General features: G+C 34.0%; 1 protein-coding gene across 1 annotated transcript in view; it reads right to left on the bottom strand.

Moving 5' to 3' along the window:
- si:ch73-127m5.1 (neurotrypsin) overlaps positions 1 to 17,500 on the bottom strand; it is an 81,033-nt gene that overhangs the window by 14,670 nt on the left and 48,863 nt on the right. Inside the window, exons 7-9 of the mRNA XM_056469844.1 lie at positions 11,239 to 11,417; positions 8,882 to 9,023; positions 6,268 to 6,479 (exon numbers count right to left, since the gene is read on the bottom strand). Coding sequence (XP_056325819.1) covers positions 6,268 to 6,479; positions 8,882 to 9,023; positions 11,239 to 11,417 — 533 coding nt within the window. The remainder of the gene's footprint in view (positions 1 to 6,267; positions 6,480 to 8,881; positions 9,024 to 11,238; positions 11,418 to 17,500) is intronic.

Raw genomic sequence — 17,500 nt, 5'->3', positions numbered from 1 at the left:
CTTTGGACGACAGGGGAGGGATTGTGTTCTAATGGTTAGCATTTAGGCTGATCACCTACTGCTCCTTTAAAAAACTGTAATAACCAGCAGGTGCTAGCACCCCCTAGTGTTGGTTATAAAAGCTTACAATAGCTTTGTTAATGAATACACATTTTCTGGTATTAATTATTAATGCTTGTATTTTGATTCAATATTGTGTCAAATTTCGTGTAATATAATTGTCAGTTTAGTTTTGCATACATTGCAATTTTTGTATCTGTACTAAGACAAATGAAGGATCTGAGGATGATTAGGAGGCAAAACTATTTAAGATCAGCTTGTAAAGCATTTTTTGTGGCTTTTTTATCATGTTATATTTTGCATAAATGTTTTCCCCCTATGAATACACACTGTAAAAAAAATGCAGGGTTCCACACAATTCATTCTTGTTGTCCCAACACAAATTAAGTTAATTTAACATTTTAAACAAATTTATGTGGACTGAACATAAAAAAATTAAGTTGTCAAAATGAAATCTCAAGAATTGTGTTGTTTCAACTCATTTTAAACAAGCAGTTTGAAAAAAAAAAGTTGAGTGCAAATCAGAATTAAGGGATACATTTAACATTTATGTAAAGTTTAGGCTTATGGTTAGGTTTATGCACTTCTACATGATTGTTAACCAGCTATTATTCCCCTCTGATCTGGGGAATAATTTACAGTTATGGTTGTGTTTAGGGGTAGGGAATAGGTGTGGATTACATTTTCCAACAAAAATGATGTTCCAGGATCAACATAGATGTTAATCCAGGAAGGCATCAAACTTGGCAAAATCATGAAGTGTGAATAAATATTCATTTCAATTAGCAAACATGTCTCTGTCTTCTGACTTAATACACTTCATTGTACACATAGGCATCTCCTATATACTATATAACTGCAGGTTAACTATGTTTCTATATAATAATATATTTATATATAGTAATTCATATATAGTTTTAATTACCAGATAATTAGTTAAAAGTTGTTATTAACTAATAGAATTATGGGGGGGGGGGGGGGGGGGTGCAGGGTGGTGCAGTGGGTAGCGCTGTCGCCTTACAGGAAGAAGGTTGCTGGTTCAAGCCTTGGCTGGGTCAGTTGGCATTTCTGTGTGAATGTTCTCCCCGTGTTCGCGTGGGTTTCCTTCGGGTGCTCCGGTTTCCCCCGCAGGTCCAAAAACATGCGCTATAGGTGAATTGGGTAAGCTAAATTGTCCGTAGTGTATGTGTGTGAATGAGTGTGTATGGATGTTTCCCAGTGATGGGTTGCAGCTGGAAGGGCATCCTCTGCGTAAAACATATGCTGGATAAGTTGGCGGTTCATTCCGCTGTGGCGACCCCAGATTAATGAAGGGTTTAAGCTGAAAATAACATGAATGAATGAATGATATCGATGCTGAAACGTTATATTGTGCAGCCCTACTATATCTTAATGTAAAATTGGCTGTAGTGTATGTGTGTGTGTGAATGCGAGAGTGTATGGGTGTTTCCCAGTACTGGCTTGTGGCTGGAAGGGCATCCGCTGCGTAGAACATATGCTGGATAAGTTAGCGGTTCATTCCACTGTGGCGACCCCTGATTGATAAAGGGACTAAGCCAAAAAATAAATGAATGAATAAATGAATGAATGTTTTGGTAATTAAATCTAGAATTTTCGCCATCTTGAACAGACTTTCACCTTATTCAAAAGTATTTTCTAAAACTACTCTACAGCCACACACTTTTTTTTTCTATAAACCTTGCCTTTCAAACCTAACTTTTTCAAAAACACCCATCCAAACATTCCCAAAATGTCACTGTCTGGCTACCAAAATAGCAGTGGTGTTATACGATAATGAAGTTTAGATTGAAATGTAGTATGTTTGGGAGAAATAAAATCATGTTTGTCTAATATTACACCGTCAAATGTCAGAGGTAGCGCTGCAGTGGCCAGGGGCTACACAATACTTTATTGAAATTCAAATGGAAGTTTTTATCAATAAAAGCGAGCGCTCGGGGAAACTACAATGGATGCTTTTATTCCCGGCCTCTGTCAACAAGTGACATTTAGATCCCCTCTGAATTTCAGAAAGGGTCAAAGTAGTGCAGATCGAGAAGTGTATCAGGAAAACGTATCTGTATCCCACACAAAGCATTACTCTGTGTTAGTGTGTGTTCGAGATTATGACATAAAAAGTTGAAATAATGACTTTAAAAAGTCAAATGCTGACATATCAGATCAAATTGATGAGTTAAATAAAAATGATGAAAATGAAAAGTCAAAACTGTTACATTAAATCTCACAATGATGGCAGACACAAGTCAGAAAAACATCATTTCCACTTAGTATGTCGTAATTTTGGCTTAATATATCGCAATGTTGACTTTTTTTCTGAATTATGACTTAAATAGGGCATCAGTTTGACTTTTTATCTCATATTTTCAACTAGTAAAATCGACGTACAGTAAGTTAATTAAAATGTCATTAACAAGTGATATTCAGATCCCATTTGAATTCCAGATAGGGTCAAAGCGCAAATAGAGAGGTGTATCAGGCAGGGGCGTTGCTAGACATAAAGCTCTACGGGGGCACAGTTCTATTTTATATATATATATATATATATATATATATATATATATATATATATATATATATATATATATATATATATATATATATATATATATATATATATATATATATATATATACCAGTAATTATTGTTATTATACATTTATTATTCTAAATAAATAACAGAAATTATTCCTAAATGTAACTGTAAAATAATCGAAAGACAAAACTGGAGTGATGCTAAGATCATTTAAGAAATCTTTTGCATGAATAATAATTACATTTGAATGAAATTCTATAGACAGTTCTATAGAATACAAAAAAGATGTTTTATAGAATTATCTGTTGTCTTAGACTTGGACACATGGCAGAGAATATAGGTTCATTAAGTCTTGCCTCCGTGACTCCTCATCCCTCCTTTTTACTTCATACAAAAAATCTATCAGGAGGCAGTAAGATCACCCTCATATTATTAAAACTTCAGTTTTGTCGACTTGCAAAACTCACTGCGTGCCGTCACCTCCGCATAAAAGGCTGTTGCTCTGGTTTCACAACGGATGAGCGGCGCGTGAGCAGCAAGTACTTTTTTTCTGCGTGCATGTTAACAATCGGGACTCACACCAGGAGAAGAGCATCACGTCAGGGTCCAGCAGGAGCGATGTGTGAGGCGCGTGGGTATAGTTCTTTGCGCACATGCAGAGATGCGTCAGTTTGCTTTTTGATTATATACATTGCTTTCACCAGTGTTGGTTCGGTTGCACATAGAGAATATCGTCTTTATTCTGGAATTAGTAAATAGGGTCTAGCGACGCCCCTGGTATCAGGAAAACATATCTGTATCTCACACAAAGCATTACTCAGAATTGGTGTGTGTTCCAGATTATGACATAAAAAGTTGAAATAATAACTTTAAAAAGTTAAATCCTGACATACCAATTCAAATTGATGAGTTAAAGAATAATTATACGAATAAAAAGTCAAAACTATTACATTAAATCTCAAAATTATGCCAGTCACAAGTCGGAAAAACAATTTTCACTTGATTTGTCGTAATTTTTATCAAATTATTTTATCAAATATTTTCAACTGTTAACATTGACAGACAGTAAGTTAATTTAAATATCATTAATAAGTGACATTTAGATCCCATCTGAATATCAGAAAAGGGTTAAAGCAGTGCAGATCGAGAAGTGTATCAGGAAAACATATCTGTATCTCACACAAAGCATTACTCTGTGTTAAGGACTTTAAAAAAGTCAAATGCTGACACTAGATCAAATTGATGAGTTAAATAAAAATGATGGAAATAAAAAGTCAAAACTATTACATTAAATCTCAAAATTATGCCAGTCACAAGTCGGAAAAACTATTTTCACTTGACTTGTCGTAATTTTTATCAAATTATTTTATCAAATATTTTCAACTGTTAACATTGACAGACAGTAAGTTAATTAAAAATCATTAACAAGTGACATTTAGATCCCATCTGAATATCAGAAAGGGTTAAAGCAGTGCAGATCGAGAAGTGTATCAGGAAAACATATCTGTATCTCACACAAAGCATTACTCTGTGTTAAGGACTTTAAAAAAGTCAAATGCTGACACTAGATCAAATTGAGGAGTTAAATAAAAATGATGAAAATAAAAAGTCAAAACTATTTCATTAAATCTCAAAATGATGGCAGTCACAAGTCAGAAAAACATTATTTCCACTTAGTATGTCGTAATTTTGGCTTAATATGTCACAATGTTAAATTTTTATTTCTAAATTATGACTTTAGTAGGTCATAAATTTTACTTTTTGTCTCATATTTTCAACTGTTAAAGTTCATTAAAATGTCATTAACAAGTGACATTGGTGTACTCACACTAGGCTATCCGAACCGTGCCCGGGTGTGTTTGACCTCCATTTCCCAGTTCGTTTGACAAGTGTGAGCCTGATTGAGCCTGGCCACAGTTCAGTGAGCGCGGTTTGGTTGGGCTTTGGCATGGTACGCTTGTAGTGTGAGTGCAAAGATGCTAAAGACACATTTAACCCAAATTTCTGTTTAACGGAGAGAAGATTTTTTTTCAACACATCTCTAAACATAATAGCTTTAATAACTCATCTCTAAATAATAGTAAATAACATTTTACTAGATATTTTCAAGACACTTACATACAGCTTAAGGTGACATTTAAAGGCTTAACTGGGTTAATTAAGTTAACTAGGCAGGTTAGGGTAATTAGGCAAGTTTTTGTATAATGATTGTTTGTTCTGTTGACCATCTGAAAAAAATTGCTTAAAGGGGCTAATAATTTTGACCTTAAAATATATATTTTTTAATTTAAACTGTTTTTATTCCAGTCAAAATAAAACAAATAAGACTTTCTCCAGAAGAAAAAATATTATCAGACACACTGTAAAAAAAATTCCTGGCTCTGTTAAACATCATTTAGGAAATATTAAAAAAAGAAAAAATTCAAAGAGGGGCTAATAATTCTGACTTCAACTGCATATCACACAAATCTATAGTCTGGTCTGTTTAAAATTGCAAGATTAAAAAGTAAAAATCATGCATTTAAAAATTTATTACAGCCCAGTCTTTATTTTGAATAATTGTTATAATAATTGTGACATCAGTGGCTCATCATTTTTCTTCTAAGGCAGTGTTTCTCAACCACGTTCCTGGAGGACCACCAACACTGCATATTTTGGATGTCTCCTTTGTTTGTCACACCCATTACAGGTCTTTCAGTCTCTGTCAATGAGCTGATGATCTAAATCAGGTGTGTTTGGTTAAGGAGACTTGGAAAATGTGCAGAGCTGATGGTTCTCCGGGAACGTGGTTGAGAAACCATTTGAAGTCATATTTTTAACTTCCATCAAAATTTTCAGCTGTTAAACTAACAGAATTCATTCATGTTGACCCAACATAAAATAATTAAGTTAACTTAATTGTTTTTACAAATTTAAGTGGATTAAACATTAAACAATTAAGTTGTTCCAAAAAAATACTGTTGTTTCAGCCTATTTTGAATAAGTAATTTGAACAAGCAGCAAAGATAATCTTTTGAGTGAGGATGACTATTGAGGGATAGTTCACCCAAAAATGAAACTTCTGTCATAATTAACTCTTCCTTCACTTGTTCCAAACATTTCTGAGTTTCTTGAACACAAAGGAAGACATTATGAAGAATGTTGGAAAAGAGTAATCGATAACTTTTATAGTATTTGTTTTTCCTACTATGGATGTTTATGGCTACCCGTTTCCACACTGTAAAATTAGCAAAAAAAATAATTTTCGACATCAAAAGTCAACAAAGCAGAAATTAACATCCCATAATGCAATTCACAACCGTAAATAAATGGAAAACACTTGTGAATCACAAAATACAGAAACTGTTAATTAACAGATATTTTTACAGTGCAGCATTCTTCAAAATATCTTCTCTTGTTTGCAATAGAAAAAAAACAATGTTCACAATCACTTGAGAATAAGTAAGTAGTAAGTAAATATGCATCTTGAACTATGCAATTAAGTCCTAATATCAAGTTCTTACCATTAACACCAGTAACAACTGAAATTTTGATACCTTGTGAATCTAAAAAAGAGGTTAAAGTAGTGCAAAAAAAGAAGTCTGTCAGGAAAACGCACATGTACCTCACTCAAAGCGTTACTCAACGTTTGTGTGTCTCACTTTAAGAGAACTTACCAGTACTTTCTGGAGCCAGTGGGACCTCATTGTTTTCCACCCTGTGGCAGCGAATTCCAACATCCTCACTGTGGGAACAATCATGTCGACCCCAGACACCGTGTTTACACTCCAGCAAAGAGCTCTCTGTGCCCTGACACTCCACATCGTCCAGCAGAATCAAACCTGTGCCTTCTCCAAACGCACCAGCGGGGGCGACCTCTGCACCTCCTCTGCATGAACACATACACACACACACACACACACACTCATAATAAACTCCCAATCACATGAAGCCACTTCAAAATCTCCCACATACTTCATAGTTGCATATACTGTAGAGCCTATAGAGATGCCCACAGTGGATAATCACTATTATTCACTCTTATAAATAAAGGCATCACAGGTTCCATCTAGAACCTTTAACATCTATAGAACTTTTCTATTCCACTTTATGGTTGAAATAAATGTTCTTTAGATTATTATGAAAATATTCAAAGGTTTATAAAGAACTAAAAGGTTCTCCAAAGAACCAATGATCTTCTACAGCATATTTTTGAGAGTGTAAGACACTTGGAAGAATTTATTTTGTAAGGTCAGAAAATGAAGAAAATAAGAAAATCCCTAAGGTATATTTTCTTAACTTAAGGGATAAGTTGCAACTGTGTAGTGATTTTCAGAAGGTTTCTGTGATGATGTGCAAAATAAATATTTGCAAAAACGGCCAAGCAAATCTAAAAACTTGTATGAGGAGAACTGCATGAAAGCCAATTTCCACCATAAAAAAAGCTGAATTGATGACATTCTTCACTCATCTTTGACATAAAATTTGATAATTATAACTTACTTAATTATTATTGTAGAAGTCAATTAAAATTCTCAAATTCTCAAAAATGTGGCTCAAAATATATTATGAATTTAAAACAACAACAAAAAAATGTCACAAGTCAATAAGTCAGTCTTGACAGTGTGCCATAACTTCAGCTTCCACAGACATAATTTGTATTTTAATGACTTAAGTATGCCATCATTTTTACTTTTTAACTCTTTTTGAAATATTTTTCAAAAGTCATATTTCTGTGATTTTATTTTCATTAGTCCTTATTTTTAATAAACTACAAATAAACAGTTAATATCTTAAAGGTGCAGTAGGTGATTGTCTTCAGAAACATTTTTTGTTGTGCTGGTTGACAGTCTCTTCCCGTTCCAATAGTAATGATTAAAGTAAATGATCTAAATGTGTTTATTTGTATTTTTATATTCTGGGTAAGGCATAAGACTAAAAAATATTCATCCAATTAAATATTGCTGGGCCGACAATTCCCATAATTCTGATAAGTAGCCCAAACTGTCTGTCAACAATCGTATATTTGTACAACGGCGCATCTCAATTTACGCAGATCCACCATTGCTGCGCCTTCATGTGCACCCGAGACAATCACAGCAGTGATATCAAATGCTGAATCAAAACTTTTTCAAATCCTGAATCAATATTGCATCTACTTTTGCAAGCTGGAGGAAGGATGACACCATGGCTGAAGTATTTCTTTTAGACAGGTTGTTGTGTATGTGATATCGCCATTGCACTCAGTGCCTTTAGGTGGCACCACCACATTATTGCTTATGAATGTATGCACTTGGACAATTAACACAGCTGCAACGGGAGTACTTAACTTCTTCACTGTTGTATTTACAAGAGCACTAACGTGGTAGTGCCACCTAAAGGCACTGAGGGCAATGGCAATATCCCATACATAACACAGGTAATGTTATGTTTTAAAAGTATGCAATTTTTATTTAACAACAAAACATAGGTAAATAGCGCTGTTCCGTCTAGCCTGCTTTAATGAGGTGAAGTTGGTTTTATGTTCACATAAAGCATCATTAAGCAGATAATATGCCAGTAGGTAATAGTGTGAATTGTGACGTAAAATAACCACACCACAACAACAACCTCAAAACATTATGCAATTCTGAGTGTATCTCATACACGTGAGTGGGTTTGACAAACCACCTGTACACTCTTTCATCTCTCTCTGACCTTTTAACCGACACTTGCACTAGTTTATGCACATTTACCTCAGACACTTTCTTACAATCACTCCATATCTCAAAAAAAAAAAAAAAAAAAAAAACATTGCGCATTTATGAAGTGGGTTTGACAAACCACCTGTAGGAGCTCTTTTCTCTCTATAAAAAAACTCCCCCATCCTAACTTTAGCACTTAGTTCTCTCAGTTTCTTTGTATAATTAGCACTTCTTGTGTGTATTATCTCTTCTTGTTGAATGGCTTAATGCCTCCTCAATTGTTAGTCACTTTGGACAAAAGCGTCTGCTAAATGACTAAATATAAATGTATTTAAATGTAAAATAAAGTGTTACCAATTAAGCTATTACAGACTAAAAACACCCACACATAATAATAAATAAAATTTTAATAAACTAAATTACTGACCCCTAACTTTAGAAAACAAAATCAATCAAAATTGACAAAAATTACTGCATAACCATACGTCCTTTATATAAACTCTAAGTAAACGAAGGCCCAGAGGTTTTACATGAATCCAACAGCAGTAAATCATTCTAATAGGCTTTTGCTTATACTGACACCACTGGCTGGACTGAAGAAACGCACCTGAATCCCAGCTGTCTGCAGACCACCTGCGCATGAGGCTCCGTCCAGCTGTCATCACACACTGTGCCCCAGTCCCCGGAGTGATAGACTTCCAGACGACCTTCCCATGGGTTATCACCGTCTACCAGTCTCACCACGCCATCTGAACACACATGCAAACACTTTCACACTAGATACACACATTTGCTCTCTGGAGAGTTTCTGTATCGCCATTGGACAGTGATAATAAACAGTCAACAGGAGTTATACGGCCTCCTAAAGGAGTTTATTTTGTTTATTAAACTGGTTACATGATAAATAAATAAGTGGACATACAGTAAATTATTAATTTGATGTTTAAATATTTTATATGTGATGACCGTGCAGAGATGCAAGAGTTATGCGTGTATGTAGAATGTTGTTTGATAGCAAAACTGTTTACTATGATCACATAATATGGCAATTGACCAATCAGAGTCATTTTTTTATGAAAAAAAAAAAACATTTTCAGCCATTGAAGAATAATAATAATAATAATAATAATAATAATAATAATAATAATAATAATAATAATAATAATAATAATAATAAAATAATAATAATAATAATAATAATAATAATAATAAAATAATAATAATAATAATATTGCATAAGTTAATAAATTGGAGTTTGCATGTTCTCCCCGTGTTTGCATGGGTTTCCTCCAGGTGCTCCAGTTTTCCCCACAGCCCAAAGACGTGCTGTAGGTGAATTGGGTAAGCTAAACTGTCCGTAGTGTATGTGTGTATGTCCTAGTCCTCCAGATTGGAGGTTGAGCGTTTGGCTCACCTCATAAAACTAGATGTTACTAAACACCAACATGGTGCAGCTAAATATCAACTTCGATATAAATGGCCCTGGGAGTAAGTAAGTAAGCTAGTAAATATAATAAATGAATATAAATAATAAGCAACATTTCTAACTTTTTTCCTCACAATTGAGAGTTTATATCTCAAAATTCTAAATAAAACTACCCTTTATCTCAGAATTGCATAATATGAACTTGCGTTTGATATTTATTTAGATTGAATTGTGAGATATATACTTAAAAGTATAACATAAAAATTTTCAAATTTGCAGATATAAACCTGTAATTCTGACTTCTTTTCTCAGGATTTGTGTTACATAAACAACCAAGGCTCATTCTGAAAACATACCCCATATACATTTCTGGAGAGCGCCAAATACGTCCCAGGAGCTACGATTTTATGCAGTTTTTGTTTTTGTGAATCTACCAGAGGGCGATGTGTACGCTTTTTCAGATCTCAATTTTCTCTCGCGAGTGCCATTCGCGCCTGCTGTTCTCTTGTAAATCCACCAGTGGCCGCTGTCTAACGACTAACTGACTAAATGACCAAATGACTCACTGACCAATCGACTGATCCACCCTCCTCACCTCCTCCTAAACTCAGCAGACAGTTTTAAAAAGCAATCCGAAAAAAGAAAAGCCCTTGCCTGATTTTCACCACATTTTCAGATTTTACCACATTCTCACCCTGTTATTGACTTGTTTATTTTATTTTTTGGCTTCGGTTTTTGTCTTACCCGCTTTCTGGAACCGTTTCTCACTGGACTCAAACCTTGTTGTCGTGATGAACTCCTCTCTGTGTCTCAAATCCGCCGACGTATATGGTTAAACTGGTATCTGGATAAACTGGTATCTGGATAAACTGGTAACAGCAGGAAAGCCGTCCATATGGAGGTAAGTGCTCAGCTGCTAAGCGCGAAAAGGAACGTCATATTGCCCTGTAGCGTTTGTTTTAAAGACAAAATGCAGCCATATGTACTTCTGGCTACATAATTCACGATCTTTTAAGGATCTCCAGAAATGTATATAGGGGTACGTTTTCAGAATGAGCCTATGTTGCACATAAACTACTCAAACATACAGATTTATAAATACAAAAAAACTATTCTGAGGGGAAAAACTTGCCATAGTGAGTTTATATTTCACAATTTGACTATTAAACTTGCATATCTGACATTTTTTCCTCATATTTGAGAGTTTTTGTCATGCAGTTTTAACCACAAAATGTCTGCATGATACAAACATTCACATTTACTAGTTATTAAGAAAGAAATACAAATAAACCCATAATTCTAACATTTCTTGCAATTCTCTCACCAGAACTGTGAAAATATATTTTGAAAATATCAATTCTGGGGTGAAAAACACAATATTTAATACTTAATTGCAAATTTACATTTCAATATTCTGACTTTCTAACACAATTGTGAGAAAAAAAGTCACAGTTATCTTTTTATACAGTAGCGAAAAACAGCTTACAATGGTACTTCTATCAGACAGGCTGTACACGTGTGTATGCATAGGATGAGACCTGTATAGGGGTTGCATGACACCCCAGCGTCTTCCATATGGTCACAGTTGTGTTGTTCCCATCCGCTGTGCCGGCACTCGTCCAGAGAGAGCTCATTGCCTGTGCACTGCACTGCATCCAGCTGGATCGGTCCACTTCCCTGTCCAAAATGAGCCCATGACCAGGCTTTAGGGATGCCCCTGGACAAACACAAAGACACATTGATGCTCAAAGGAGGTTTATGTTCCCAGCAAAGCTGACTTTAGTGAGATTTAATCTCAAATGGCGTGTCCATGATAAGTTCAAAAAACCCTATGAAAAAAAGAGTATGAGAATATCAATGCATCACTCACAAGAAGCATGAATGGACAATTTACCCAGAAGTCACTGCACATCACCCAGTACAACAAGATGCGTCCATACAGTGATACTTATTGACTTTAATTAGACTGCATATTATTTGCCTTTATGTATTTATACTGTAAAAACCAATTGCCTTAAAAGCAACAAGTTGACTTTACTTAAAAATAATGTAAATAAACCCACACTCTAAAAAATGCTGGGTTATTTACTGTAAGCTCAAACTGGGAAAAATAGCAAACCTAAACATTGGGTTAAATTCTGTCCTATTATTCATTCATTCATTTTCCTACGGCTTAGTCCCTTCATTCATCAGGGGTCGCCACAGCGGAATGAACCGCCAACTTATTGAGCATATGTTTTACACAGCGGATGCACTCACTACTTACTTCTATTTTTTAAATATATTTAATATCTGTTTTTTGTCCTGTCTCTGTTATCCTGTTGCACTGCAAAAGCTCTGTCACGAAAACAAATTCCTTGTATGTGTGAACATACCTGGCAATAAAGCTCTTTCTGATTCTGATTCTGGATGCCCTTCCAGCTGCAACCCAGTACTAGGAAACACCCATACACACTCACATTCACATACATACACCACGGCCAATTTAGTTGACTGTAGGGGAAACTGGAGCACCCAGAGGAAACCTACACGAACACAAGGAGAACATGCAAACTCCACACAGAAATGCCAACTGACTAGCTGGAACTCGAACCAGCAACCTTCTTGCTGTGAGGTGACAGTGCTAACCACTGAGCCACCATGTCGCCCTATGTCCTATTAACTGAATTTTAAAAATTAACCCAGGAGATGGGTTAGCTCCTATTACACCCAAAATTGGGTTGAAATAACCCGTTATTTTGTAGTGTGCATTGCAACTTTTATCTGTTAAACTGACTTAATTTTTACAATTATTTTACAATTATTTTTCTCCCTTTTTTAAATGCAGTCAACTAATCGTTTTTTCCAGTGTATCATGTCATCAGTGAATCATAACAAAATGTACGTTTGGAATTAGAAAATTTGCTGACAAAAATGCTGAGATGTTATGCTGCGTTCACACCAGACACGGATGAAGCGTCAAGCGCGAGTGATTAATGTCAATGCAAAGATGTGAATAGACATCCTAAGAATGAAGAGGCGTGAGTGGATCGTTTTGCACATTTGACGCGCTTAAAGTGTGAAACGGGCAAATCGCTCGAGTTGGAAAATCTGAACTTTAGCGGACATTCGCATCACGTTAACCAATCAGGAGCTTGCTCTTGTAGGGGAGTGATTATGATGTTGTGCCTGTTGTTGGTGTCCCGAGGGGGAAATCTTCCTGCCGACACCAGACAACAGCACATCAAACTGGGCTCGGCTCAGTGGGAAGCACTGCTAAAAGCTTCCATCATCCAGATACAGTTTCTGGAGGAGTTGATAAAGTCACAGTGTTGGGTGCACCTCTAAAAGGATTTAAGGGACTAAGACACGGTGCCGAATGAATCTATCCTGTTTTTCAGCCTTCTCAAAGCACATAAAGCACAGCTACTATCTCAACAAAATCCATGTTAGCTATTTAGCAATGAAGCTAAATAGACAGAAGCCCCAACCATAATGTGAATCCGCGTCTATTGTGAAGTGAATTTGATGCACGAATGAAGTGAATTTGACACGCGAATGAAGCGTGTAAACTCAAAATGTTAGCACAATTTATTCGCTCGTGCCGCGTCTGGTGTGAACACAGCATTACAGTATTAATATTGATAAAATATGGACAAAGCCAAAAACTGGGTTAATGGTTTTAATTAAATTATTAATCCAGATTTCCCCAATGGTTGGATGTGGCCATATTTATTTCAAATTCGAGTTGAAACAACATTTATAGAGCATTTGTAATTAACTTAATAATGACAAAAATGCACATGGATGCATATTACAGAATATATACACGTCTATTACATTCAATTCGTTACAGCAATTTTATTCTTAGTTAATATGAAATGCAACTGATCATTTTTAGCTTAAGTAAGCTCAAGCACAACAAATAATATTAACACAATCAGCTTTTGGTTTTAATTTGTTCATCTTTATTATTTATACTAATTCAGTTGAATTAAACATTAACATGAACAATTTTAAATGAGTATTTTTAGTATAAGTTACTTTATTTTAATAAATGAACTAATTTTTTCTTTTTTCAGTGTTGCCATTGTTGTTTTTAAATTAAGCATCAGTTTGATGTTTACAATTTGTGATGTCTTTAATCAATATTTATTATTTTATGACTACAATTGGCATGATTATGTATATACAAAATATTATTGATTTAAAAAATTGTATGTACTATTATTTTTTTATTATATATATTTTTATATTCTTATTTATTTAGTTAGTTTTTAATTTTCAAAGAAAGGAAGAAACAAAAATAAAAATTATTTTGTATATATGTGTGTGTATCTGCACGCATTTATGTATATTTTTACATATTATAAATTATTATTTAATATTTTATTATTTCGTTTATTTAAATGATTGTTTAGTACTTGTTAAAAGTTCCTAAAATGAATAAAGACAGTGTTTATATTCAAAGAAAGAACATTTATATATTGTATAATGTAATTATTTATTTTTTTGTAACTATATTTTTTATTATTTATTATTATATAGAACTTTGTACGTTTTGTTTTGTTTAGTACATGTTAAAAGTTCCTAAAAATAAAACAGTGTTTCACAAAAAGCAAAGAAAGAACATATATGCAGCACTTTTCATTTCACAGAGGGACGATTTGAAGACAGACAGAAGCTGATGAGCAAGATGCCAAGAAACACCACAGGGACTTACTGACCACAGACAGTCAGGACCTCAATTTAACATGTTATCTGTAGACCAATGGCTTTTTTGCAGACCCCACAGCTATACTGGGACATCATGAGCAGCAGCGAGCTGAAGGTTAGAGCAGACCTGCTGGCCCCAATAACACCTGTCCACCAGCAGCCTTAATCTTACTACTCCCAGGTGGTCTCCTGTCCAGCTGCTAACCCCCAGACCCAACCCAGCTTATACTATATAGCTTCAATGGGAAATCAACAGGCCCTGACATGCACTAAGTACAGTATGAAACAAAAAGGCACACAGAGACCTTTAAAATGCGCTTTACTAAAAGTCAAAGTGTTCTGACTGTGACAAAAAAACCTTCAGCTGCTTTAATGCTGCAGTAAATAAAATGGTGCGTATCATTTCTGCGAGCCTGTGATCATGTGCCATCTCAACGTTTTTATCTCCTAAAAACAACATGATGGAGATGTGTAAGAGAGCAAAAAATACAACAGCGCAAAATAAATAATTAAATCTTCCTCTTGTCGAGATATGAGCACAGAGGGATGAAAATAACTCACTAGTGATGCTGTGTGCACTTAAAACCTTTAAATCTGTTTGCAAAAGGAAGTTCTCCTACATACAAATCTTTAAAAATTCAGATAGAAAATGACATGTACAGTATAAAATACAAGTTCATATTTGGATGTATACAGTGGGGGGGGGGGGGGGATAATTGAACAGGTCATGTTTTTTTCTTGGGAATAATATTTTTAAAGGAGCTGTTGACTTGGAATTGAACCAGATTTTGATAAAAACTCAAACAATACAAACACAAAAATAAAAGAAAACAAAAAACAAAAATCTGAAAAATGAGTTGTGTAATAACAATAAAATGACTCATGGAGAAAGTTCTGAACTACTGAAATGTATTTAACACTTTATATAAAATAGTTTTTAAAATTGTTTAAAGATTTGTTTTCTTTGTATATATGGATTTCCTTGGTTGTAACCAACACTCAGTTAAAATTTCAAGTCAACAGCAACTTTTGGAAAAATGTTTTCTGAGAAAAATGGTGACGTGTTCAATACTTATTTCCCCTACTGCATGTCATATTTGCAACATATATTTCAATTTCTACATACATATATATTTTTCAACCATTGGAATTACAAATTTGCTCATATATGTTTAAATATATTAGATGTAATTTTATATATGTTCATTTATGGCCATATCTAACATAACACTTATGTACAGTTGAAGTCAGAATTATTAGCCCCCTTGAATTATTAGCCCCCCTGCTTATTTTTTCCCCAAATTTTGTTTAACGGAGAGAAGATTTTTTCAACACATTTCTAAACATAATAGTTTTAATAACTCATTTCTAATAACTGATTTATTTTATGTTTGCCATGATGACAGAAAATAATATTTTACTAGATATTTTTCAAGACACTTCTATACAGCTTAAAGTGACATTTAAAGACTTAACTAGGTTAATTAGGTTAACTAGACAGGTTAGGGTAATTAGGCAGGTTATTAAATAACGATGGTTTGTTCTGTAGACTATGGAAAAAAATTTGCTTAAAGGGGCTAATAATTTTTTTTCTAGCTGAAATAAAACAAATAAGACTTTCTCCAGAAGAAAAATTATTTTATCAGACATACTGTGAAAATTTCCTTGCTCTGTTAAACATCATTTGGGAAATATAAAAAAAAAGAATGAAAAGGAAGGCTAATAATTCTGACTTCAACTGTATATGTTCAAGTAATTCAAGTGGTTGAAAAAATATGCAAGTGGCCATTTTTGCTATATCTCGAAATATGTTGTTATTTAACATATTTTTAAAATAAAAACCTTTTAATCCTATCTGAAATGTTTTCTATAATTAGCATTTTTCCCAACCTCCTTTGATTATGATCAGTTACTTCACTTAAAAGGCAAAGAAAATAACCTATTCACATCCATAAAAGTACAATTACTGCACCTACACAGAAGATCTCAAGAAGAATGCTCATTTTAGAAGAATTTCAGATGGCGCTTAGAGGTTTTTGCATCTGAGCTCTTCATATGTAAAATTCAAATATGACATGTATGTAATTTGCATATATTTCCATTTATCATTGTTCTATATGGGATAGAAGAGTGGGAGATAAAGGGTTAGTTTACCACAAAATTAAAATTCATGTCATACTAACCCTGCAGCATAAGAACTTTGTTAATCTTTGGAACACAAAAGAGGATATTTTTAATGATTCTAAGAGATTTTTGACACTCTGAATCCAAACGCTTCACATCTCGCTTAAAAAGATTAATACATAATTGGTTATAGACTGAGTTTAATTAGTCTTTTGAAGAGGCACAATGAGATGAATAAATTTAATTTATTTTCTTCTAAACTCCTAATATAGCTCACTCCAAAGGAATGTTTACTGGTAAACATGTTGAAGATTAGTGCCCAGGCTGTCAATTAATAAAGTCATCAGCTGTTTCTTCACAAAAGTCAACATAGCAACCTCCAACTTTCCTTCACTTTTCTGAAACACGACCCATAGGAGCATTTAGAAATGGATGTATGATATATCAGTACGCAATCTGTAAATGCTTTTGCAAAAAGAGAGATCTAGATGTCTCCTTGCAGTGTCTTTGTTTTCTGCAATTAATGTTTTTAAACAAAAGCAATATAAATAGACGTAGAGAATTTTGGATGCAATTATCTATTAAAAAAGTGTCCTTGATGGTTTAAAAGGCACCATATAGAAAAACCAATGCTGGACACAAATTAATTGGGATAATTGCATCCAACATAAAAGTTACTTTTGATATAATATATGTATGTGTACTGTGTAAATTTATGAAATATATATAAATGCACATATGCATGCATTTATTTCAGAAAATGTTTATTTATGTTTAGATATAAAATATATGTATATAATAAAAAAATGTAATACCTATGTAACAAAGTGGTTTGGTATAGTTTTGTTTCTACACTCTCAGAAATAAAGGTACGCCAGCTGTCACTGGGGTGGTACATTTTCTAAAGGTACAAATTTGTACCTAAAATGTCCATATTAATACTTCAAGGGTCCATATTAGTACTTAAAAAGTACAAAAGTG

Source organism: Danio aesculapii, chromosome 12, assembly GCF_903798145.1.
Source record: "Danio aesculapii chromosome 12, fDanAes4.1, whole genome shotgun sequence".
NCBI lineage: Eukaryota > Metazoa > Chordata > Actinopteri > Cypriniformes > Danionidae > Danio > Danio aesculapii.
The sequence above is the reverse complement of the archived record's forward strand: the minus strand, read 5'-3'. Positions and strand labels throughout refer to the sequence as shown.